General features: G+C 40.4%; 1 protein-coding gene across 2 annotated transcripts in view; it reads left to right on the top strand.

The window, feature by feature from the left end:
- The window catches only part of LOC112051088 (homeodomain-interacting protein kinase 2), a 41748-nt gene that overhangs the window by 4307 nt on the left and 10238 nt on the right, over nt 1–27203 (top strand). The window contains exons 2-20 of one of the 2 annotated variants that reach the window (XM_052888685.1): nt 3489–3646; nt 8480–8549; nt 9081–9216; nt 11561–11779; nt 12310–12464; nt 13663–13839; nt 15049–15202; nt 16062–16163; nt 16319–16429; nt 17295–17498; nt 18951–19070; nt 20524–20735; nt 21647–21712; nt 23029–23136; nt 23360–23532; nt 24419–24594; nt 25739–25954; nt 26634–26711; nt 27005–27189. In XM_052888685.1, the coding sequence (XP_052744645.1) occupies nt 3489–3646; nt 8480–8549; nt 9081–9216; nt 11561–11779; nt 12310–12464; nt 13663–13839; nt 15049–15202; nt 16062–16163; nt 16319–16429; nt 17295–17498; nt 18951–19070; nt 20524–20735; nt 21647–21712; nt 23029–23136; nt 23360–23532; nt 24419–24594; nt 25739–25954; nt 26634–26711; nt 27005–27189 (2820 nt within the window). Of the gene's footprint in view, nt 1–3488; nt 3647–8479; nt 8550–9080; nt 9217–11560; nt 11780–12309; nt 12465–13662; nt 13840–15048; nt 15203–16061; nt 16164–16318; nt 16430–17294; nt 17499–18950; nt 19071–20523; nt 20736–21646; nt 21713–23028; nt 23137–23359; nt 23533–24418; nt 24595–25735; nt 25955–26633; nt 26712–27004; nt 27190–27203 lie in introns of both variants that reach the window. The other variant, XM_052888684.1, reaches the window with a different exon arrangement.

The raw sequence follows: 27203 nt of genomic DNA, 5'->3' as shown, positions 1-27203 counted from the left end.
AATAATATGGATCAAATTATCGAGATTAGGTACTAAAGGCATTGAATTGAAAGTGTTAATTTCATAACTCATAAAGTGAGTTTTCCAATCGTAGCTGTTTGTACGTTGATCGTAGACCGTAAACGAGATTGCATTTGGTGTCGCGGCTCGATGTGAAATTACAGTTAATTGAAATTAACGCGTAAAAAAAATTAAAATACCTATTATTTAAAGCTGCAGAGTTTTTATATTAAGCAAAGTGTTAATAACTCGTGAAATAGCACTTCAAAGTTTTCCGCTGGCGGCTGTTTGTACATTGACCGTGGTCCGTAAACGAGATTGCGCTGGGAATTGGTGACGACGCGGGGCGACGTAAAATTACAGTTAATTGCTGTGGACGTTGTACTGTACTGTAGGGCGAACTTGGGTTATTCGTGTTTTAACTTTTCCTTGCCCTTCCTTTTTAGGGTTCAGTAACCTCAATAGGACACCCCATAAAGGATCACTTTGTTATCTGTTTGTCCCTTTATCTCGGGAACGATTGGAGGTAGCGAGTTGAAATATCAAAACCCGCTTGACGTACAAAGATGAAATTTGGCAGAGAGGTAGTTTATAGATAGTAGACGTCCGCTAAGATCGGATTTTGCGACAGAGCCGGATAAAGGAGGTCTAAGGACGACGTCGCGAGCGTCCGCCAGTGCTCAAAACGGTCACTTAAAACTGTGAACAAAATTATTGTTAAAAGTTAACGAACACTAAGCATACGGTCTTTTATGCCGCATATTTTTCGACACTCAAGGGAATCAAAATTCATAGGATACTAAACTTAGAACTATGAAATTTTGAACTCACACTGTCGGGTTATAAAACAAAACTAAAAATTCCTTTTCATTAGTCTCAATGGTGTAAAGGAACCTGAAAATAGCAGAATTGCAAACAACAAAGAAATAATAAATAAAAACTTTTTAATAAGTAAACAGATAAAATACACCAACAACGGCGGACCGAAGTTTTTCTCAGTTGACGGTTGCTAGATTGGCGAGAGAATTGGGAATTTTCTCGGCAGTGAGCCGACGGTAACTTGAGAGAAAATTGTAGTGGACAACGCCTCTATAGTACTACAAAGGAAAATGTACTCTATTCTTTTTTTTTTTTTTTTCTTTACAAGTTAGCCCTTGACTACAATCTCACCTGATGGTAAGTGATGATGCAGTCTAAGATGGAAGCGTGCTAACTTGTTAGGAGGAGGATGAAAATCCATACCCCTTTCGGTTTCTACACGGCATCGTACCGGAACGCTAAATCGCTTGGCGGTACGTCTTTGCCGGTAGGGTGGTAACTAGCCACGGCCGAAGCCTCCCACCAGCCAAAATATGGAAATAGAGTTTATTTTCTTTATATATTGTATGTAGCAATATCGTTTAAACAAAACTATTTTCTGTACATAAAAATACGTAATACATAGATGTGACTGTTACAGGACTATTTTTCGTTTATAAAAAAAAATATATCTTGTAAATACAGTTTGTTAATTCTTATACAGTTAATTTTATAAAAGCTTGAAACCTATAGTATCGTTAAGTACAGTGTACCACCATAGAGTTAGAACCATGGTTGGCTTTGGGAGGTAGCAGGTTTTACCAGATACTCACTCATCCAAGTATCCATAGTAGTGTCACTGTCATTTGTTAAAGCATATTTTTTTTCTTTGAATAATAGTCGAAATCATGTTCTCAGACAATCAACAAAGAAAGGCTTCGTACCTACCAATCCTTCGTCTTAGACTTACTTAAGTTTAATCTTTAACTGTGTTGAAGGGTTAAAATTAAGCTAATTTATGAAGATACCAAAAAAATGTTTTTATATTTGAATGATTGAGGTTATAACCATATTTCGCTTTTTCTCTATTCGTAGAAATTATCAGCTTCTGAGAACACGTCAAGACATCGATACCGGTTGTTATTAATGTCATATTAAAGTTATCGTTATTATAAAAATTAAACATCATCTCAAGTCCATCAAATTGCATTGGAGGAACGGTCTAAGCCCCTTGAGGCTTACAAAAGATCCAGATCCTCCTTAGAAGGGGTGAGGCAAGCCCCTTTAGTTGTTCGTTAAAATAGGCTGATAATATTAATGACTAGCGGACGCCCACGACTTCGTCCGCCCTTAGACCTCTTTAATCCAGCCCTTACAGTAGTATCGCCGTAAAAGTGGAGTACTTCTCCCGTTTTCCCAACATTTCCCTTCACTGCTCTGCTCCTATTGATCGTAGCATGATGAAAAGTATACTATAACCTGCCCAGGAGTATGAAGAATAATTGTACCAAGTTTCGTTAAAATCCGTCAAGTAGTTTTTGTTTTCTATAACGAACATACAGACAGACGAAAATTTTACTAATTGTATTTTTGGCATCAGTATCGATCATTAATCACCCGTTAGTTAGTTTGGAAATATATTTCATGTAAAGAATTGACCTCTGTACAGATTTATTAAAAGTGTAGATAGATCGAGTCATTATTTCTCGTTTGCCGTTCAGTTCGTCAGTAGATAGATATGCCTAACTATCTACCTTTCATGCCTGAAACGGATTGTGAATAGTTGCGAACTAAATGCAATACCGGGATACGGGATAATGAGCTCGCATTCCCCTCGTTTTGGCGAGGAAATGTTAGAATGTGTAATATACCCGCGGATCTACCGGGCGAGGAATTTAATACCGATATAGGTAGTTCGGGTTACTTGTTGTGAACTGCACTTTGTGCGAAGTTTTGAACAGAATTCGCTGAGTTACCTTTATTGCGCCATATTATACGAACTGGCACCAGTTCCGAGACTTGGTCGCTAACTATGGGCCTCATATGAAGTCTCAGAGTTACACAGCGGGCGATGGAGTATCTCTGCGTGATCGAATCAGAAATGAGGAGATTCGCAGAAGAACCAAAGTCACAGACGTAGCTCAACGTGTCGCGAAGCTGAAGTGGCAATGGCCGGGGCACATAGTTTGAAAAACCGATGGACGTTGGGATCCCAAAGTGCTGGAATGGCGACCCCGCAGTAGAAAGCGCAGTGGTCGACCCCCCATCAAGTGGACTGTAGTGATGTTTGGAAGTCCCTACAAAAGGCCTATGTCCTGCAGTGGACGTTCATCGGCTGATGAGATTATACGAACCGTCTCGTTGGTTACTGAACCGTTAGCCTGTGAGTGTGTCAGAGCCAATAAATGCCGACATCGACCTCTTTTATCTGTAGTGTACATACATTTTATTTTGACTAGCCATACGCCACAAAACGCTGCTTCTAGCTTTAGGTGGCAGTGTGCGGCGATACTAAGCCCACCAACTCGCAACGGAGTAACGTATTGGACTCCAAATCCCAACTTTTATTAGGAAGAAGTCTTGGCTCTGTAGTGGACCATTATAAATAAATTGATGATGTGTTCGTTTTCATAATTGATATAAAGTTGGCCGAGTTCGACTAATGAGTTGTAAATGTTGTGTGGTTCCAGTGTGGGAGATAGCAGCGCTTGCCGCTCGGCGGTGGCGGTGGCGGGAGCGGCGGCGGGCGCGCGGCAGCGAGCGGCGCTCGGCGGCACGACGACGGCGCACAGCAAGCAGCTGGCGGCGGGCGGGGCCAACCACCCGGCCCAGCCGCAAGGTAACAAACGTACGGAACCAACTCTTGATGTTACCCGCTGCATGCTACACGCTTACCACAACGTGTTCATTTACACGACCGCAAGCTGCTATCGGAGACTGCAGTCGACTACCGTTGGCTCCCGCCGAGACGTCGCCGACTGCAGTCGACTGCGATCGTCGGTAGCAGTTGCCGCTCGCGTAAATGAACCCTTACACGCTATACGCTACACGCTTTAGGCAGATGTCTCATTAGTGAGTTGCAACGGATCAACGCATTGTGTGCCACACCTTGACAACTCAACACAATTCTCTAGTGCAGTTGGTTCTCAACAGAGAGGTCCTGGGTTCGATACCCAGCACGGGTCAGATTGGGATGTAATATTTTCCAAGTTGACCTAGGTCTGGTCTGGTGGACTTAGGCCGTGGATAGCACCACACTATCAAGCGATTTAGCATTAAATCAAAATTCATTTATTTCAAGTAGGCTCAATTTACAAGCACTTTTGACACGTCAATTGACTATTTGTCTGGTACGATGCCGCGTAGAAACTTTCAGAGCTATGAGTAAAATTAAATTTGTATATCTTCTTAAGTTAGCCCGCTTTCATCTTGGAATGCATTCGTCACTTAACATCAGGTGAGATTGAAGTCAGGGGCTAACTTGTCATTTAATAATAACTAAAAAAACACCTGCGTTGCGAGTTGCGACGAAGCACGCACCCAGTCAGTCTCAACAACGAAGTGAAACATTGTCCGACGACGCGAAGAAGCTCCGTTGGGACGTTGCATGCGACGGCGTATTGCTTTAATGTGCATGTCATTTTAAATAAATGAAAACGACGCTGCGTCGACGCAACGCACTAATGAGACATACGCCCATACACTACCCGCCGCGCCGCTGGTTGTATCGCTGCACCCGCTACATCCATAGCAATCTTAGTGAATATATTATAACGAATAATTATAGCTCGGTCAAATCTTACCCTCACTTTTCTTTGCAACTTCACTTAAGAAACGTATTGTGGGTACTTTCATAATTAATCCTTAATTTTAAAAGAAAACTACATTTCTTAAACCAACGTTTTAAAATTACTTAAAAGTAATTGTATGCATTCTATTAATTTTGCTGCCTATCTAGGTAAATCATAACAATTAAGAGTTTAAACTTAGTAATAACGTATTTCAATCAATGTCGAATGACAAATGAAATAGCAGGACTAACTTGACCGGGCTATTATTATAATAGAGATATAGTTTAGTTTAGTTTTTTTTTTAAGTTAGTGTATTGGACTATTTTTTATATAGGTACATAAAATACTTCCTTCGCGTAATATTACAATAAATTTTATATATTTATTTTCATATTCAAGCAATGCCATACATTTTACATTATACTAATTACACTTTATTATATGTATAATGCAAGTTATGGATACACAGTTTGGGCGTAGCCTTATTTGTCGAGTGAGTGATAGGGAGACCGATTTTATTTTTGGTTTTCTTTATCGTGCATGCAGTCATTTAACGTATAGTATAACTTTTCGACCTTATTTTATCTATGAATACAATATCTTTTTCCTAGTTTCGTATAATTTATATGATGTGGTAGGTTATTGTAAATTTTTATTGACATAACATATGGGCTGGAGCTGTGGAGTACTTATTAATCCTACTAATATTATAAACGCGAAAGTTTGTATGGATGTTTGGATGTATGTTTGTTTGGATGTTTGTTACTCTTTAATGCCGCTACTGAAGCGATTTGGCTAAAATTTGGAATGGAAATAGATTTTACTTTACTTGTTATCCCGAAAAAATCCATGGTTACCCGAGATTTGCGAAAAGTGATGATTTTGATGATATGAATGTTTGTTACTCTTTCACGCCTCGACTACTGAACCGAAATTTGGTATTGAGATATATTATAGCCTGGATTAACACATAGGCTACTTTTTAACCCGGAAAAATCCATGGACGAAGTCGCGGGCGTCCGTTAGTTTTAAATAATGTAAGGTTTCCGATATAATCTCTGTACTAGTAATAATGATTATAATTACCGCTGGCTTACCTATTGCGTACACTTGCATATTGCATTCGCAATACATATATAGGTACTAATTACAAAGCTATGTGTAACAACTTTATTCCTATAAATTATTAATTAAAACTACGTAATAACAAATGTGTCGCGTTTATGGCATTACAAGCATATAAATATAGTCGTTTGAAAGATATTTGTATAAAATACTAGTGGACCAGAGCCGTGATAGCCCTGCGTGTGGGGTGGGGGTTCGATTCCGGTCCAGGGCATGCACCTCCAACAGTTCAGTTGTGTGCATTTTAAGAAATTAAATATCACGTGTCTCAAACGGTGAAGGAAAAACATTGCAAGGAAACCTGAATATCAGAGAATTTTCCTTATTATCTGCGTGTGTAAAGTCTGCCAATCCCAATGATGTTAAGTACTGTTAGATGTGTTATTAGGTCATGAAAAATGAGACGCTCAATAGAGGAAATTTCCATGTCTCAATGTTAGTTGTGGTCAAGAATGAACGTCATTTAAACAAATAATACCTTAATATCGTCTACTAGCTGACGCCGCGCGGTTTCACTCGCGTGGTTCCTGTTCCCGTAGGAATAGGGGGATAATATATAGCCTATAGCCTTCCTCAATAAATGGGCTATCGGACACTGAAAGAGTTTTTGAAATCGAACCAGTAGTTCCCGAGATTAGCGCGTTCAATCAAACAAACAAACAAACAAACTCTTCAGCTTTATAATATTAGTATAGATGTGTGTTCATGAAGATGTAATAATGGAATTAAAGACAAAATTGTACATGTGTGCGCTCAGAGGGCCTAGTGGCAGTTTGATACTGATACTATCGCGTTAACGTAAACACGAATTTCTTTTTCTAAACAGCGCCATCTAGTGGCACTACTGCACAACTGTTTCAATTACATATAAATTCGCGTTTACGTCAACGCGATAGTAACGGTATGAAAATATTGAAAACTCCCACTAGGTACTCTGTTTTGTAGCTTGTAAGACATAACCGATCTATAGTATACAATTATCATTGGCCAATCCGCATTGGGCGAATATGGTGGACTATTGTTTGTATCATTTCATGGAATTTCCATTAGTTACTGATTTCAGTCACTTTTTTATTGTCTTATAAAATAATACACAATCATTAAGTTGAAGACGCTTATAAATTTTTTTATTTAATCAGACTTGTTTTGACGCATTTCGTGTATGTTTAAAATAAACACAGATGTATAAAATTATTATAATATAGTAAACATGTTTATAATATACTCGTACCTAGTCAAGTAACAGTCGCCGGCACCTAAAGCCGACATGGGACGTAAGCAGTGACAAGCAAATATGTACTTATTACGTGAATTTACATAAGTTATTGCGCGTGTCCAATAATATACCCGTCATCAATGATAATTTTATACTATAGATCGGTTACGCCCCTACAAAATCCCCGCAAAAAGTGATCTGGATAATACTACAAAACTGAGCACACATGCACAATTTTGTCTTTAATTCCATTATTTATTTATGTATATACAGGTTTCACACTTTCTGAAAACACAACTCGATATTGTAGACGGTATTTAGGTATTATTTGTTTAAATAACAATCGTTGTTGACCACAACTAACATTGAGATGTGGAAATTTCCTCTTTTGAGCGCCTCACTTTTCATGACTCAGTAACACATCTAACAGTATTTAACATCATTGCCCGTCATAATCAACCTTTAAGGCCGGTAAAGTGAGCCGGATTAATAACCATGAGGTCGAGGTTCGATTCGTTTAAAACCCCCCCCCCCCCCCTCATACCCTCATAGCTTGTCATTTTGGTGGTTAGCCTATGCTATATGGTCCTAAAAGTTCCCAGGGATGCAGACGAAGCAAAGATGTTAGGAGTCCTAGAGATTTTTTTCCATAATTGGTTTAGCTATTTAGGCGTGAATTTAATAGTGTAATTAGTGTAATTGTAATTTTGTGACTATAAATTACATAAAGTAATATGTAATCGTAGGGATTAAGTTTAATTAATTTTATTAAGTAGATGGGCATTATTTAGTTGATTATTTTCTTGTATATTTTACAGTAGTACACTGAAATTGTAGTATTCTTATTTCCGCAGTGTAGAACTCTGAACGAAACTTCGAGTCCGCTCTGAACACGAAGCGTATGTCTACGCAGTGTAGGAAAACATCTCTCAGTGGCTCAGACCAATTATAGAAGGACCTGTATCACACTCATAGTCACGAGCAAAATTATCTGTCATTTTCTGAGGAAAACGAGCTTCGATTTGGTATATATCTTATACTAAACTAGAAGTTTTAGCCCGTTTTTTACACCATTCAACTTCACAAAAACATGTTTAAGGAGCTCTTTAATCGACGAACACAATTACAACTATTTAACATCGATTCTATAGAGACAGTTTTTATAATCGCATTAGATCGGTGATCATATACTTTGACAGAAAAGTGACGTCTAGCGAGGCAGGTCCAATACAATAATTGGTCTGAGCTCAGTGGGGAAGTAATATCTGCGCCCATACAAAGTTACTACGGGCTCAAAAGGGCTAGAACCCAGAACCGTAAAGCTCATTATTGAAAAAAAAAAAAAAATATCTGCGCACTTCAGAGCGGACTAGACGTTTGGCGCATGCTATAATTTTGTTTAGATACTAATTGTCATGTTTTGCGGGACTAATGTTTGTGTTTGTTTTGTTTTCATGCCGGCGCGGTGGTTCTGTGTCGTTGTGGCGACGCGATCCGATCCGATGCGACACGACGCGACACGATACAACACGACGCGACGCGACCGCAGGCTCCGGCTGCGGTGGCGATGGCGACTACCAGCTGGTGCAGCATGAGGTGCTCTACTCCTCGTCGAATAGGTAAGGAAATCGGACACAAAGTTGGTGCGCTGTAGCATGGTTAACAAGTTAACTTCCTAACAAGTTAGCCCGCTTCCATCTTAGACTGCATCATCACTTACCATCAGGTGAGATTGTAGTCAAGGGCTAACTTGTAAAGAATAAAAAAAATGGTGCAGGTGACAGTTCGTTTCACTCTCGAAAGTTTGCCGCGATTCACGTTAATAGTACGTATTATGAACGTCGTAATGCAACTGTCACCCGCACCATGCTACATCACACATAGTATAATATTATAAAGAGGAAAGATTATGTATGTAACGAATAAACTCTAAAACTACATTATAATCTGATAGCTGTGGGGGTTAATGAATTTAACATTAACCCTCCAACCCGCTTTGTGCTGTGGTGCATCCTCATATCCCTTCTTCAATAATGAGGAAGAACTGGCTATGTATTGGGCCATTAAAATATGCTGATAATAATTAATGAATTGGTGTCTGTTAGACCCAGAAAAGTTTTTTTTTTAGTTAATTTGTGTGTGTGTGTCAGGTACGAGGTGCTGGAGTTCCTCGGGCGCGGCACCTTCGGCCAGGTGGTGAAGTGCTGGAAGAAGGGCACCAACGAGATAGTCGCCATCAAGATCCTCAAGAACCACCCCAGCTATGCTCGCCAGGGGCAGATCGAGGTGAGGGACATGTACCTACTTGTGGCATGGAGCCTGCCTTTAGGAGCACTTATGGTATAAAAAAAACTACAGTTAGTTTAATGTAGGATGGTGCGGGTGACAGTTCGTTTCACTCTTGAAAGTTTGCTGCGATTCACGATAATAGTACCTATGTATTATGAACGTCATACAGGCCACTGCCACCGTACCCATGCTATCTGAAAATCACTTAGCGGACGCCCGCGATTTCGTCTGCGTGGAAATCAATGTAAACTTACAACCCCTATTTCACCCATTTAGGGGATGAATTTTAAAAAACTGTTGAATCACATTATATTTCGTATTTTTTTATGGTTTATGAACAAATTTTTGAAAATTGCTGACTTTCTATACAAAGTTTCAAGCCCTATTTCACCAATTTCTTTTTTTTATTTTAGGGATAAAAAGTAGTCTTATGTTTTGCTCGAAGGTTCCATATCAAATTTCATCTTGATCGGTTTAGCCGTTTAGGTAATAGGCAGACAGACTTACTTTCGCATTTACAATATTATTATAGATTATAAAGAGAGCCTGCTATAGTCAGACCTACGTCATTTTCTTAAGGCTGAATATTTGTCACCTTATACTCCTACCAGCTATGTGCATTTTAAGAAATTAATTATCACGTGTCTCAAACGGTGAAGGAAAACATCGTGAGGAAACCTACATATCAGAGATTTTTCTTAATTCTCTGCATGTCTGAAGTCTGCCAATCCGCATTTAGCCAGCGTGGTGGACTATTGGCCTAACCCCTCTCATTCTGAGAGGAAACTCAGCAGTGAGCCGAATATGGGTTTATAACGAACTTTAACTCTAAAACACAGCAAAGTTTTAAAAACAACAAATTATTCTTTTGATAAGAATTAAGAGGTATCCGTAAACTTTACCTTTAAAGTATTTTATTAAAGAAATTTTATGTTCTCGATTCTACTGTAAGCTTGTTTATTTCCAAAAGACTAATGGTTGTTTGCAATTTGGCGAATTCCAGAACGGGTCTTTGCTTGTTTTCAAAATGTGTGTCTTTATATTACGTTTATAAGTGTATATCGTCCGTTGTATTTGGCAGCGGTCCAGGTAATAGCATCTACAGACGTGCCAACTTGATGCTTTTATTCCGCTGAAATAAAACTACAAAATACGGTTACCGACCTGCGATGATAGCTAAAAAAAACTAGCAAACTTTCAGTTTCTTTAACCCTGTATTGAATATAAATGAACCACTTTGCAGAAGTTTATGGTGCACAAATATTTACAAAATTCTTCTGACAAACAACGCTTACACACAGGCAGTATATTTTAATCTTAACTAATTGTTACGATAGTTGGTAATAGTTAAATAATATTTCTTTTTCTACGTACGTATGTACGAGTATTAGTATATACATATTAAATTCCTACACATATATATTAACATGACCGTTTTTGGCATAGCCGGGTAAAAATAGCTAATCCTAATGGAAATCGTCGCTTGAGTGTTTCGTAAATTAACACTGATTTGTAAGATAGATGCCGAAGTTAAAAGCTATGCTTAATTCTTATTAAGTTAAGCTCCACACTTTCTTGTATTGTAAGACACATTTTACATTTATTTACGAGTAATATGGTTGTTGTTCGACCAATTGGTTCGCACGTCTGTAGTGTTCTTATAACAAAATATTTGTGTTTCCAACGCAAAATATAACGCTTTGAAGATCATATCGGAATTCCAATAATTGATGAACTTCTATAAATATGAGACTGGAACACTTTATTGGCGATAGCAATCTTTATAATACAAGTATCTATAGTTTTGGGTAGGATCTTGGCCTCCTTTGATGTCGTAAAATAATAAAATGAATACGATAGCCTAATATACTGTCAGATAATGTACTGTCTTGGGAAAGTTAAAATTATAAATAAATAGCACGTAGGCAATTAAGTACACTATTTTAGCGTGGCCATTAAATGTTGGACAAGTAATAATTTGTTAAGTGTAGGAAAACATGAAGAGAACAAATACACGGTAAAAAATAAGAAAATGAATGTTGAACAAAGGTCATTCACAATATTTGTCAGGACAATTTAATTAACAAATGAAATAAAAATGTAACCAAAACAAACCCTTGAATGACAGAGAATAACGTTAGGAAAGGTGTCAATTCTCACTTGACGGCTCCTATACATAACTCCAGAGAATTTTCAATAATAATCTGGAGGTGTGACTCTGGCAATCCGCACTTAAACAATGCCCAATTCTTTTCATTCTGAAAGTAAACTCGTGCTAAGTGTAACGGGTTTTGGGAGCAAAGGCTAAGATGTTTAATGAAGAATTTGTTTTTATCGGCAGGTGTCCATCCTCTCCCGCTTGTCCCAAGAGTCGGCGGACGAGTTCAACTTCGTCCGCGCGTACGAGTGCTTCCAGCACCGCTCGCACACGTGCCTCGTGTTCGAGATGCTGGAGCAGAACTTGTACGACTTCCTCAAGCAGAACAAGTTCTCCCCGCTGCCGCTCAAGTACATCCGCCCCATCCTGCAGCAGGTGCTCACCGCTCTGCTCAAGCTGAAGGTGAGTGTTCTTCCAGCTTTCGCACGCGTGTGCGAGGTATAATCCGCGCGCTATGTGTATGGGATGATCTACGGACGCTATTTAGTTTACGTTGACAAGGTTCCATCCGTTGTTTCGGCTGGCCGGAGCGTATATATGTAATATAATATTATCATTATCATGATCACGACATCAGCCATTAGCCAATCTACGTCCACTGCTGGACATGGACCTTTTTAGGAACCTAAACAGGGCTCTGTGCCGCCTGTGGCCAGTGGCTCCTTTTAACTTATAACACATTTTACTTCGTCAGTTGGTAAGTTGATCAGTTGGTAAGTGCTATCCTATGTGGGGTCATCGTCACCCTAGGAACTCAAGTTGGCAAATATCTATTCGACATTGTCACTTTAGCTTTACAATTCATTGATTATTGGTATTTACCTCATTTCCGATTAAAACACATAGCGCGTAGCTCTATCTACTGTCCGCTGAGTGTCTCTGAGTTTTCTTATAAGGGGCCTCTGTATAATTTATTACCTCATTGGTTGCAGCAACTGGGACTGATCCACGCGGACCTGAAGCCAGAGAACATAATGCTGGTGGAGCCCGCGCGGCAGCCCTACCGGGTCAAGGTCATCGACTTCGGGAGCGCGTCGCACGTCAGCAAGGCCGTCTGCAACACCTACCTGCAGAGCAGATACTACCGGTGAGTCCATGGACATCCACTGTTGGACATGGCCCTCTTGCATGGACTTCCAAAAACAGTCTTGAGCACAGAACAGACAACGCTAAAAGCTAACACTTTTAGCAATAGAAGTAGCAACGGGGCGTGGCCCGCGTACACCCGGGTATGTGGAACAACGCAATCGTGTCCGCGCATGTACTAGCAGTCTTGTTTTGTTCTGTGACAAAAGGAGTAAATAATATTCAACTCTAAAGTAAGGGTGACATTTTTCATTTTTCACCAAATATTAAACAGCCATTTAGGCCACGCCCCTGGGTACACTGGTTTCAATATAAAGAATTGACACTTTATAAATCTAGTTACCTCTTATATCTGTGGTCTTGAGCATGAAATGTGGTTTCCTTTTACCCATTTGATGTCATTTGTCCACCTAGCAGAGACCATTACTGCATTCTATAGTGCGAGGTCATCATTCCACCACCTAGGGATCTTCAAACATAGCCTATAGTGTGTGAGCTACTTATTACTGGGATGCATAAAGCTGGCGCTTTGCTCAAAACTCGACCCCCCTCCCGCTTCTCCGCGCGAGGGCGTTATGTAGCGTTAGCATCACAGTTATCACCATTGCATAGCAGAAACCGAAATATAAAATCTAAACGAATTTCCGCTTCAGTCTCAGTTTCGGCCGAAAGCGAAACTTCCGCATAATCATGTAGTAATTTTTTCCACATAATCATGTGGTAATATTTTTCGTACGAAAGAAACAGTTAAATTTAAAAAAAAGGGCTTCCTTTAGTCCAGTTGTTATAATATACTTTTGGGAATGCAAATGAACCGAGAAAGTAGAATTTTGGATATGACGTAGGGCCTAGAAAAATTTAATTTCAAATTTTCAAGATTGTCTATGTGCATTTTCCGCGACCTTGAAAAAAGGACTTTTAGGAAATGTTCGGAATTGGGAAATTCCGGTCATTATCATTAACATCTGATACTAATCGCCATTGGAGTTCTTTATATCCTGTCGTTTAGGGAGGGAGGTCTAGCTCTGTAGTGTGAAATTGATGTTCTGCTTTCTTAGAATACTCTCAAGATAATCCTGGACTAAAGCATCAGGTTTTAATGGTCATGATTATGAAGATATTAGTCTGCACCAGATTTCTAATACTAAATAATGTTTTTTTTGGGTGTACATTTTATAATGAAATGTGAATGATTCCAGTGCACCGGAGATAATCCTGGGGCTGGCGTTCTGCGAGGCGATCGACATGTGGTCATTGGGCTGCGTGGTGGCCGAGCTGTTCCTGGGCTGGCCGCTGTACCCCGGCTCGTCGGAGTACGACCAGATCCGGTACATCTCGCAGACGCAGGGCCTGCCCACGGAGCACATGCTCAACAGGTGAGTACTGTAGATTGTGATATTTAGGGTTCCTCATCTCAAATCTTTGACCACATCTCCAGAAATCATGATTCAATAGAGCGGTTGGTAGTGCAAGGGCTAGTCCAAGGCAAAAGATCCAGAGGAAGATCTCCAACCCGCTGGGCGGATTTAGTTAAGGCTGCTTGCTACACAGTCATCTTTGGCGGAGTGTACTCAAAATGCAGCCAATCGCCAAAAGTGGAGGAGCATTGCACAGAAGGCGTCGCTCATCGCTGCAACCACGACCACTTTGCCAAGAGTGTACGATTAAGAAGAAGAAGATCTCAAATCTGACTTAGACTTAGGATTAGATTCTGGGGCGAGTCCTAGCCTCCTAGGTCGGACTAAGAAGAACTGACCTTCTTCTATTCTTTTCTTCTTATTTCTTCTAAAAAAAGCGTCTTGCATAGAGTTGGGAAGATTGTGGTGTTACATTCTCGTGTCACGGAGTCCAATTTAGGTTATCAATAGTTTGGTAGATGATAACTTAAAGTAAGTAATACAACGGAACTCTTATAGACTTTATTATCTGTTTGTCAAGACCTTTTCTTAGAAACACGTGGACAAATCAATGTAGGTACATGGAACCCGGCAATTTGAGTAGATATAATAGCCCTACTGAGACGAAGCCATATGCCTCGTGTGCCTTTTTTATGTTATACTAGCTGATGCCGCGTGGTTTCACACGCGTGGTTTCCGTTGCCGTAGGAATACGAGGATAATAATAGCCTTATAGCCTTCCTCAATAAATGGGCTATCTAACACTGAAAGAAATTTTCAAATCGAACCAGTAGTTCCTGAGGTTCGCGCTTTCAAACAAACAAACTTCAGCTTTATAATATTAGTATAGACAGGCTTGCGCTTGACTACAATCATGCTAAGCAATGATGAGTTCTTAAAAAAATATTTTCAAAATCGTTCCAGGAATGATCGCTGGGCATACATAAAAAAAAAACATACCTACAGCCGAATGTATGTTTCTATTAAGGAAACCTCTTCCTTTTTGGAAGTCGACTAAAATTGCGCGTAGAAGACGCCTATTCACTCATGTTAGACTAGAAGTTTACCTTGATTTATTGAAGCAAAATATTTTTCAGAAAATATAATCGAGCATATCGAAAACCAGTTAAAGACATTAATCATTTATCACAAAGTTTGATGATTATATTGATTGAATGTTGTCCGCAGCGCATCGAAGACGGCGAAGTTCTTCTACCGCGACGTGGACAGCACGTACCCGTTCTGGCGGCTCAAGACACCGGAGGAGCACGAGCTGGAGACCGGCATCAAGAGCAAGGAGGCGAGGAAGTACATCTTCAACTGCCTCGACGACATTGGACAAGTCAGTGCATGCCTTTACACTCAAAAGTTACCGTAGACAGGGTAAATAATAGACGAATAAATCGCATTTCATCTAAAAAGAAAATATGTTATGTGGCAACTCTGTTACTTAATTTTATTTTAAATGTTATTAACTTAATGTCATAACATAATCTGACATTTCAAGTAATTGTAAACTAATAATACTAGAAATACATTAATGACTTTGAATATGTACGCTGTATAGTAACAAGACTAGGCAATTTGATATTCATTGGAATGGTGCAAGCTCTTTTTTCAGACAGGTCAAACTGATTTGACAATTATGGACATTCAGATTTTATGCTTTATTAAAAGTATAAATCTAGTGTGACTATAAAATTACAGCCGAAACTTAAAAGTTACCAGTAAACTTAAAAATTATTATTGGTGGAAAATTCATGTTTGTGGGAAATACACCTCAAAGTGGAATATATTTTTGACCTGACGGAGGCACGCTAAATAGTCGTCTATTTCTTTCTCTGTCTACGCAAGTTACTTAGTTTTGACAATCGATTGTTATATATAATTTTATAACAACAATCTATGTCGCTTATGAATTAAAGGTTCATTATTAGGTCCCAGCTTGGTTAATTTTTAGAAATTACCAAACTAGAGAAAATCTGCGATTTTTCTGAATTTAGAATTTAGGTTTTCTTTAATAACTTCACTTTAACTTTACTAATAACTTTTTTAATAATTATAGTATAGAAATCTTTTAGGCACCTTTAGGATCAGTAAAAAGCAAAGCTTGTGTGTTATAAATAATAATTACATCGACATAACAAATTCTGTCTCATGTTTTTTGGAAAATTTTGACATTGGTGGTGTTACTATTTCAGGTAAATGTACCAACGGATCTTGAAGGAGGCCAACTGTTGGCAGAGAAAGCAGACCGAAGGGAATTTATCGACTTACTGAAGAGAATGCTTACTATGGATCAAGTAAGTGAATATGTGAATATAAGTGTGATGCAATGTCGTTTATGGTCACAGTTCCCCGTAATTACTGTACGGATTTCAATGTTTTTTTTTTATATCAGTATGAGAAAAAGTCTTATGTATTAATATAATGCAAATGAACATGTGCTTCACTCCAGGAGCGAAGGATAACACCAGGCGAAGCTCTAAACCACGCGTTCGTGACGCTCGCGCATCTGGTCGACTACGCGCACTGCAACAACGTCAAGGCCTCCGTACAAATGATGGAGGTACGAATTTTTACGAGTACGAGTACGAAAATTTAAAAAAAAAACGGCTTTTAAAAAAAAGTTCATTTTTATGAAAGTGGAATGGCCATCCAGGCCCAGACCTCCCCTAACCACCCGGCAGTTTACTTATATCTAAAAAAATCTTGATTATTCTACTTTAATAATGAAATCATTACTTAATAAAAAAAAGTTTGCTACAACGTTTTACGACATTTTTAATTCATTTTTAATTTGTCCACAACGGACAAGCTAAGATCGTTGACCTTACCTAAGTCTAAGTTTTCCGATATTTTTGAAGATTTATGATTGATTTGGTTGTTCGTTTTCTTGTTTATTAAACTTGTTAATAACAGAATAATATAATACAAAAAATAAAAATAATACCGTTTAAATGTTACTTCACCACTTTGGTACACCGGCGAAAAATTTGCTCTAGAAGAGTGATATAAAAATTGTATTTTTCATCATGGAACATACTTTTATTAAAGCCTATTATTTAACCAGATCCTTATTTATACATCATAGTTATTATCATCTCCATCTACGGGGGTATACCTGGGTTTCATACGCCGGCGTTGTATGGGCCGGTGGTTATTCCCCTTTACATGTTAACACACAAAAAGCGTTAAACACACATATTTAACCTTAACTGTTGTATTTGTGTGTTTAACGCGCTTTCGTTATGTGACGATTTTCAAGTCCATTCTGCATTTTTTTATTTGGATCACAAAACTGGTTACAATCATGTTACAATAACATATATAAAATGTAATAAATACGATTGCACCTTCTTGGTGTGACCACAGCATTCTTATAATAAATTATCATGAACAGCACTTAAACGACAACACTTGTGGTTCTCCAGGTATGTCGTCGCAGTGGCAGCGGGGTCGGTGGCGTGGGCGGTGTCGGAGGCGTGGGCGGTGTGGGCGGCGTGGGCGGCGTGGGCGTGGGCGTCGGCGGCGGCGAGTATGTGAGCGGCGTGGTCGCGCCCGCGGCTCCGTCCGCCCACCACCTGGCTCTGACTATAAACCAGCAGAGGTTACGGGCCGCACCTTATGACAACTTGGTATGTAACATTTGACTTTGTTCGCTTGTACAAGATTTTTGTATCCCTCGGGGGATAGTGTGTTTTTGGACAAAATATTAGAGAGAGCATAAAACAGAGACCAAAAAAGAAATAATTATCATTATTATCTGCTGGGTTCTTTGGGCTCTTCTCGGTGGAATCTGCTTTTTGAATCGGTGGTTGTCACTTATGGTGAACGCACATTAATCCGAGCCGAAAACGTCGAACGCACTCAATCTTCATGTCACGTATCCGTTTAGGATTCATAGTTTAGGATTTCTGTGGTGGCTTCCAGATTCAGACATTTCAAACCAGAGAAGTGTGCGAGATTGCATGAGATTCTACTAAATTGAAAAAAATTATTTCATATTTTTCGAAACGTGATTACATGAAAATTTTAGGTTTTAAATATGTTTTGACAATACGAGCCAAAAACGCCTAATATTTCTACTGTTTCATGACGTCACTATATCAATCAAAAAAAAATTCCTTACAAACGGAGCGTTTGACAAAAATATTAGTTAACAATTATTTTGATGTTTAGTACATCAAGTAACACTGTGACGTCACAAAATGGACAGCGTTTTTGACGTTTGGAAAATTTGAAACAATAACATGATATTTCAATTGAGTTTTATAAAAATCCCTCAATTTTATATTAATTAATATCGATATATTTCGGACCGTTATTGCATGTGCTACACGAAATTAATGTTGTTTATATTAAATTTGATATGAGTCAACTACCCTAAAATTACAACTGATAAGTGTGCGGGGAAAATTGGATTAAATAGCGCATGAAAGAGAGAAATTGGAGGCCTATACCCTACCAAAGGGATTCCTATAATAATAAAAAAAAATTAAAAATTATCACAAATATTAATAATCATTATTAATATTTGTTATTATTATTTGATTATTGTCCCGATAGTTGTTTCAGTCAATGGTCTTATAGCGAAAAGCTTCGACCAACACCTTAAGAAGCTTTCGCTTAATTGTTGGATCAAGAGTCGGATACAAAAGGCAGTGATTCTTGAGACGACGCGTATTGTGAGCAGGTTCCTCACTCTGGAGCCCTGACCACCGGTTGCTTGGGCACTCAAATGTCCCGCAGCGGGAGGGTTATTTTTTTTATAAATTATTAATAATGTTTCGTATTTTATACTTATATGTATATATTGTTAAAAATTAAAAAAAAAAGAAGTAGTAATAAATAAATGAGAAATAATCATTATTTAGTATTACTAACACAGTTTAGGTAAAAACTTCAAATATATTGTAATTAGTTTTAAGGTTTATAGGAAATAAAAAGGCTTTATTGTTATCATTATTATTAAGTGTGTGTTCACTTGTATACTCACGGTCAGACTTAATTTATGCTTGTCTATACAAAAATTTGAAATAAATAAATAAATATTTTTATTTATTTTGTACGTGTTGTTTTGTGTGCAGTACCAGCTGTACAGCGGCGGGCGCGTGGCGGTGGGCGGCGCGCGGCAGTACGCGACGCGCGCGGCGGAGCCTTTTCCGCACCAGTTCGTCTCCTCCATCCTCTGCCAGCCCGCCTATCAGGTGACTCTTACTGTACCATAGCCTGGCGAACTTGTCGGTCCAGGGTTCGAATCCCGGGTCAGGCCAACAAAAAAAACAAATTGGGATTTTTCTTACAAGGAAAATCTTAATAGCCTGGAGCCTGCAGCCTGGAGTTGGGAAGTTGGCGGTGTTAGTACACCCCCGTGCCTCGGAGAGCACGTCCTGCGCCTGATCTCTCACCGGTCGTGTCGGTCTGCCGTCACATCGGATTTCGAGAGTGAGGGAAGAGAGAGTGCACCTGTGCTTGCGCATACACTTGTGCACTATAATATCTCCTGCGTACATGGTTAATCTCACCATGAGATTAGCCGCCGTGACCGAAAAAAAAAAAAAGTATTATTATTATAGCCTGGCAATCGATGTAAATCGTTAGATGGGCCCCTCAATATTAAAGACGTGCACGCACATCTTATCTTAGTACCTAACAAATGCATGCTGTGAGTGGACGTGGACTTAAAAAAGTATTTACTGTATTTTCTTATTTTAATTTCTTAATTATGCCTTCGTGTTCATTTTGGAAATGTAAAACACAAGCCACAGCATGAATAAAGAGAAATGTGTTACGAGTGATGACGTACTCAATGTGCGAAACCAATGACAATTCCGCTTTGAGGCCCATCTAACGATCTACGATCGATTTCACTCCTGCGCAGTCTTTCCCCCCGTCGCACGCATATCATGGGAGTGTCATTAACGAACTTGCCAGACTATACAGGCTCTGTAGCCATATGACACGTCGATGCTCTTTCTATAAACGCTAACGCTTCGAAAACTACATATGTGTATGGGAATGACAAATCCGATCGATAACATGAGCACGTGACCTGTCGATAACGAACGTCATTCTCATGAAAGTTTCGGAGCTTTGCGATTATAGATAAAGAATCGACGTGCCAAATAGCTACAGGTTCTGTTTTGATGTAAATCCTCTTAATATTTCTTCTACATATTATGATGAAGTCCAGTGTACAGAAACTGAGTCAGGCAACAGAAAATTTAATTTTTACAAAATGTATTGATATTTTTTTAACTTCTACAATGATTTATCTGTTAATCATAATTGGTTTTTAACATTCCTCAATGCTTTTTTGTAAAATCTAAAAAATATCAAAAGGGAATCCCTAGCCCCAGCCTACCCTAACCTACCAACCTACCTACCCTAACCACCTGGCAACTTTTACTTATATCGAAAAAATACTTGGTAATTCTACTTTAAGCATTACTTTTTTATCTTTAATTTATCCCCAATTTGGGGACAGGCAAGATTGTTGACCATGCAGCTTCTTAGTGACAGAAAAAATAATTTTCTTTACCTAATGTTCCATAAATGTATTCGAGTTCCATACTAGTAGTGTTTCCTCCAATAATATAGTTAATTATGTATGAATATCATCTACTGATCACGATTGACAATTATCCATTACGGTCGCAGGTACAGCAGTTAGCCGCTGCGGCAGCGGCAGCGGCGGCCGCCCACCACCAGCACGGCGTGAGCGGCGTGGGCGTGGGCGGCGTGGGCGTCGGCGTGGGCGTGGGCGACGTGGGCGAGTGGCGCGCGCCGCTCATCGTGGAGCCCGCGCCGCTGCCCGAGCCCGACGTGTGGGACTTCCATCCGCACGCACATCATCACCATCCGCATAAGAGGTGAGACATTTGTTTTGTTTGTTCTGTAGTTCTCATGAGATCAGTCGGCAGACTACCTCCGTGGCACAGTGGTATGCGCTGCAATTGGTTCGATCCCCGGCTGGGCTGATTTACCACCCTCCGGGTAACTACTATCACGCACAACGGCCAAACACTTGGCTAAGTGCGGAAACGGCCCAGAAGAAAGAAGAAAGAAAGAAGGGTGTGGATTTTCATCCTACACCTAACAGGTTATCCCGCTTGTATCTTAGATTGCATCTTATCTTCAGGTGAGATTGCAGTCAAGGATTTGTAAAGTATAAAAGAAACGAAACAAAAAAAGTGTTTTAGGATAATTTGGCATTGTACTTGAAATTTTGAACGGTAAGATAAGAAAATCTCAATCAGCCCAGCCGGATCGAACCCAGGACATCCGTCTTGTAAATCCACCGCGCAGACCAATGCGCCACGGAGGCGGTCCCTGCTGGACATAGGCCTCTTGCATAGACTTCCAAACACAACAGTCTCGAACCGCCAGCATCCAGCGGCTCCCTGCAACCCTCTTGCTGTCCCCCGTCCACCTAGTGACACATATTTTCATCCACCTCCTAACAAGTTAGCCCGCTTCCATCTTAGACTGCATCATCACTTACCATCAGGTGAGATTGTAGTCGAGGGCTAACTTGTACCGAATAAAAAGAAAAATAATCAAGCTATAATACATATAAAATAAATATTGATTGTTATATGTATATCTTGAAGAAACCTGCACATCAGATAATTTTCTTAATTCTCTGCGTGTGTGAAGTCTGCCAATCCGCATTGGGCCAGCGTGGTGGACTATTGGCCTAACCCCTCTCTTCCTGAGAGGAGACTCGAGCTCAGCAGTGAGCCGAATATGGGTTGATAATGATGATGGTGTATTTGTACAGATCGACAAAGCAACAGACGAGCGCCGTGCCGCACTACCAACCGCATCACCAGACGCACCAATACAGGTGCGTTTACCAATTCAATACAACACATATAGTAAAACCAGAAAATTCAATGATATATCCCAAAATGGGCCTTTATTATCCTACTAATATTATAAACGCGAAAGTTTGTATGGATGTTTGGATGTTTGTTACTCTATAACGCCGCTACTACTGAAGCGATTTAGCTGAAATTTGTAATGGAAATAGATTTTACTCTGGTTTCCCGAGATTTGACGACGAAAACTGATTGATCACGAAAACTGATGATTTTAATGATATGAATGTTTGTTACTCTTTCACGCCTCGACTACTGAACCGAATTAGCTGAAATTTGGTAAATAATTTCATGAGTGGAATAAAGTGGTCCAATACTTCAAATATTACTTCACCTGTATGTAGTGTGCGAAGGCAGAGGTAAACAAAGTAAAAAACATATGCTAGCCAGTTTCAATCATTTCTAATATCTGTGCTGTCATCAGAAAATAAAAAAATCTGCTCGCTTTAATAAAGCGTAGCGATTACGAGATATTAGCATTTATGTATGGTCCAGAGATGACACCGCGGACCCCCATACACGTAATCTCGGACCCCCAGGGTCTACTAAAGCAGAGTTCCCAAAATTTTTTGGTGTTGTAGACCCCTTGCCATGTTTTTTCGTGTTGGGTAGATCCCTACTTACCTGATATTCATTTCCTGTAAATTTCTAACTGTAGTGAAGTTTAGTGTTAAAAACTTAAAGTAAAAACACATGTTAATTTATACATTTATTAATTGAATTTAAATTAAAACTACTCAAAATCATATTTTGTATCTGTTATGTAAAATATACGTAACCTTAAATAAACATAAAATAAACTATAAATAAAATAACATAAGCAATAAGTCAATATTTTTAGTGAGAAGGATGAACCTGATGATTTAATAATAAAGATATAAGATAATACGATGTAAGAAAATAGTACTATCAGTGTAAGTGTTAAGATCCACTATCGTGGACCCCCATTTTCATTTCATGGACCCCCAAATTTTTTTTCGCTGACGTAGACCCCTTGGCGGTTGTCATACAATGGAATTCATAGACATAGTAGGGGCACCCCCAGGCGATCATTCAGCTGCTGAGTGTCGAATTTAGCCTCTATTTATTTGAGAACTAGCGGGCCCGGTCAAGCTTCGTTTTGACATAAGTGCACTTATTCTCTAACCCTACTCTACCTATCTATCTGAATGATCCCCTGGGGGTGTCTTACAACGTCTATGAATTCCACTGATACACAGGGGTCTATGTAGACCACTTTGGGAATCACTGCACTAAAGCAATGTTCTATCTCGTTCCCCAGTATGGCAAGCAGTGGCGGTAAGAAGGAGGCGACTACGCAGCTGTCGCCCGTCAAGAAGCGAGTGAAGGAGGGCACGCCGCCCTCCCGACACCGACACCACGATCACACGTATGTTTATATTTTCCAAAGAGTTGGAGATTACTTCATTAGAATGGAAAAGAAAAATTAGCCCTATTTCGTACATCTCCTTTGACGTAAAAAATTCACTGACTGAGTCTAAATAATTCAATAAGATTTTAGTGAATTTTTACTATTTTAGAAAAAAAAAATATTTTGAAAAATAAATGTTATTGTACCTTGTACAATTGTACATATTTTGTGATATATACAGGGTGCGCAACAACGTGCCGGCGGTGGTCACGGGCGCGGGCGCGGGCGCGTGGGACGCGGGCTGCGGCAGCACCGGCGCGCACACCATCACCATCCGCGACACGCCCTCGCCCGCCGTCTCCGTCATCACCATCTCCGACTCGGACGACGACGCTGAGCCGCGCCCCAACAGAGGTACGTACTCCACCGGAGCACCACAGCAACATAAAGTAGGCGGGGGACGCGGGCTGCGGCAGCACCGGCGCGCACACCATCACCATCCGCGACACGCCCTCGCCCGCCGTCTCCGTCATCACCATCTCCGACTCGGACGACGACGCCGAGCCGCGCCCCAACAGAGGTACGTACTCCACCGGAGCACCACAGCAACATAAAGTAGGCGGGGGACGCGGGCTGCGGCAGCACCGGCGCGCACACCATCACCATCCGCGACACGCCCTCGCCCGCCGTCTCCGTCATCACCATCTCCGACTCGGACGACGACACCGAGCCGCGCCCCAACAGAGGTACGTACTCCACCGGAGCACCACAGCAACATATAGTGCCCACCGGCTCATATAACGACGGCCCAGGGAACCCAGGTATACATATAGAAGTATATGGAAATTATGATAAAATTATGTATAAATTAGGATCTGGTTAAATAATTAGTTTCAGAAAAGTATGTTTCTTGAAGAAAAATACATTTTTATCACTCTTCGAGGGCAAAATGTTCGCCGGTGTACCAAAGCGGTGAAGTAACATAGCTGTATTATTTTTTTTTCATTACCAACAAGTGTATCAATCGAGCTCTGCTGCTCGAGTGGATTAACTTGACACCAGGCTAGAATGATGTTTGTACTGTGTTTGTATGGTAGACAAGTGTCAAATTATTGCGCACGGGTCACACGACAAAACATTAACACACTAAGCGACTAGCAGCATGACGGTGTCACGCTGCCTATCAATCAACTGAGCTCAATTCATCAAATACCCTCATATTTATACCCTTACACACAAAAACATAAATAATAATGATAATACCACCGAGGAACTCGTTTATAGTAGTAAATATTCGCAGGTAGTGGCGAGTGCGCTCCGCCGGCGCACATGGGCGCCGTGGTGACGAGCGGTACCGTGGCGACGGGCGGCAGCGTGGCGACCGGCGGCGGCGTGATCTGCAACGCGCGCACGCCGCGCGACGAGCGGCACGTCAAGCACGAGCCGCATCACCAGCCGTGTCATCACCACCACGGGGTGAGCGAAGTATAAATACATTTATTTCAAGTAGACTTAGTTTACAAGCACTTTTTAAATCTCGTCTAATGCTATGAACAACTGTTTTAGTAATAGGGCTTTTTGCGACAAAATTGCCTTTTGCATGGACTTCCAAACACTATGGCCTCGAGCCGACAGCATCTAGCGGCTCACCGATTGACGTCATCGGTTTATTCTGTGAGGGGTCGAACAATGCATTACGCCAATGTAGCACCTTGGAACTCTATCGGTTCTTCATTCTATGTGCCTCGCCCATTGCCACTTCAGCTTCGCGACTCGTTGAGCTATGTCAGTGACTGGTTCTTCTGCGGATCTCCTCATTTCTGATTCGATCACGCAGAAAAATGTCAAGCATAGCTTGCTTCATAGCTCGCTGGATAACTCTTCTTAATTTTTCGAGCTTCTACGAGCTTATACGAGGTCCTGAACTCGGTTGCTCTGTAGTTCATTACTGGTAGCATACACTGTTTGAAGACTTGTCTTTAGGCATTGAGGTATTTTGGACATAAAATGCCGCAGAGTTTCCGAGCTGGATTTAATGGTACACCATCACCATTTAACTGGAAAACATCCATGTTAATGATATATTATTTACCAGTGTTGAGAACCGCGACATTGGATGCAGTAGGCAAGGTTACCACTATCCCATCAAAGTGTTAATATCAAATGTCAAATATCAAATCCTTTATTTGCTGATACAGTTTACAAGATCTAACAAATAAATATAATCTGTTCTGTATCACGCCCGATCGGCATGCAAAATATTATTAGATTTACATTACATTAATTAGTTATCTACGTTTAAATAATTCCAGAAATTACTTTTTAACTCAATATAAAAGAGTTAAATAATGCATAGAAGAACAACATTAACTAATTGAAAAATTTAATGAATCAAAAAATAAATTAAATCATATTGTCAAAAGAATAAATTTATATTATAATGTCAAATTTAAAAATTCATTTATGTCATAAAACGCTTTGTCCAGGAGAAAGCTACGCAGATTATATTTAAAACTAATTAAATTGTTCTCCTGTCTTAAACGCTTTGGTAACTTATTATATATTCGAACAATCATCATGCAGATGCTGTTAACGATAACGATGAATGTTAATTTAGCAGCAACAGCAGCAATTGCAGCAACCAGCGCCGCAGCAAACAGCGCCGCAGCAGGCAGTGCCGCAGCAGGCCGTGCCGCAGCAGCACGCGCCGCGCCAGGCGCCCGCGCCCGCGCAGGCGACGCCGCAGAGCCAGAAGAAGCGGCTGCTGGCGCTGGCGCAGCAGGAGGCGCAGGCCAAGCTCGAGCACCACGACCACGCCGCCGCTGCGCACTACAATGTCAGTATCTCTATAGTCGTAGGACTATTGTGGCACGAGTGCTACAATGGCTAATTACGTGCAGTGGCATACAGTACTTTTCTATGACCATGATGAAAGAATTAATAAAACTTGGTAATAATAGCTGTGGGCCTGGCCTCCTCGATTTTGTATCGGCGTGGCCTGCTAAATTTAGTCTCGGCATTGCCTCCTAGATTTAGTGTCTACTGGCCTGTTATCATTTCTATTTACCCGTGTGGTAATGAACATTACCACAGTGACCTGTAGAAATGAATAGCTTTGTGATATGTTTTGAGGTTTATATTGAGTAGATCACAAAATGGGAGTAGAAAACTTTCTTTACGCACGTTTGACTTGGGGGGTACGTTGTTTTTTTTTTTTATTTTTGTTAATGAGGCTTTCAAGATGCTGCCACCTACAGGCATAGTAAAATAGTGTTTGTTATTTTTTAACAGTAGATGGCGTTCTTAGAGAACTTTGATACAATCCCCTTTGAACACAAGAACCTATTGCTATTTTTTTATTTTTGAAAGAGTTTTACTTCAGGCCTGTGATCTATAGCTCACTCTTTTTTTTTAATGAGAGTTTACTTTGTTAGCGTTTTCTATAAGTTTGTATTATTTGTCACCATAGTCTTTTTCAAGATATGACTATAGATTATGTGGTTTGTCTATTGCAGAGCGGTTCAACGGTGCGTCAGACCAACGACTATCAGTGCAACCAGTACGTGCCCACGCAGCATAACAAGAGAGATAGTGTGAGTTGACCCTTCACACATTTTTTTAGTTCTAAGGCCTAATAATGCGTTATTTTTCACCCGAGTAACGAAAGGGGATTATGTTTTTATTTATGTCGTTGTAGTCACGCCTCAACTACTGAACCTAATTAGCTGAAATTTAGTATTAAGATATTTTATAGCCTGGATTAACACATAGACTACTTTTTATCCCGGAAATATCCATGGTTCCCGAGGGATTTGTGAAAAACTAAATTCCACGCGGACGAAGTCGCGGGCGTCGCGGTATTAATATAAATGTCAATATTTTACAGAGCGGCGGGTGTCGCGAGTACCTGCCCGTGAGCGGCGCCGTGAGCGGAGTCAGCGTGAGCGGCGTGAGCGGCATGGGCGTGAGCGTGAACGTGGGCCCGCCCGCCGCGCACAAGCACGCGCACGCGTGGCATCCCCACGCGCACCCGCACGCGCACGCGCATCCGCACCCGCATCCGCACTACAAGTGAGTATTAGCGG

The sequence above is a fragment of the Bicyclus anynana genome, chromosome 23 (assembly GCF_947172395.1).
Source record: "Bicyclus anynana chromosome 23, ilBicAnyn1.1, whole genome shotgun sequence".
In the NCBI taxonomy this organism is placed as follows: Eukaryota; Metazoa; Arthropoda; class Insecta; order Lepidoptera; family Nymphalidae; genus Bicyclus; species Bicyclus anynana.
This window is presented reverse-complemented; position numbering and strand designations above follow the sequence as displayed.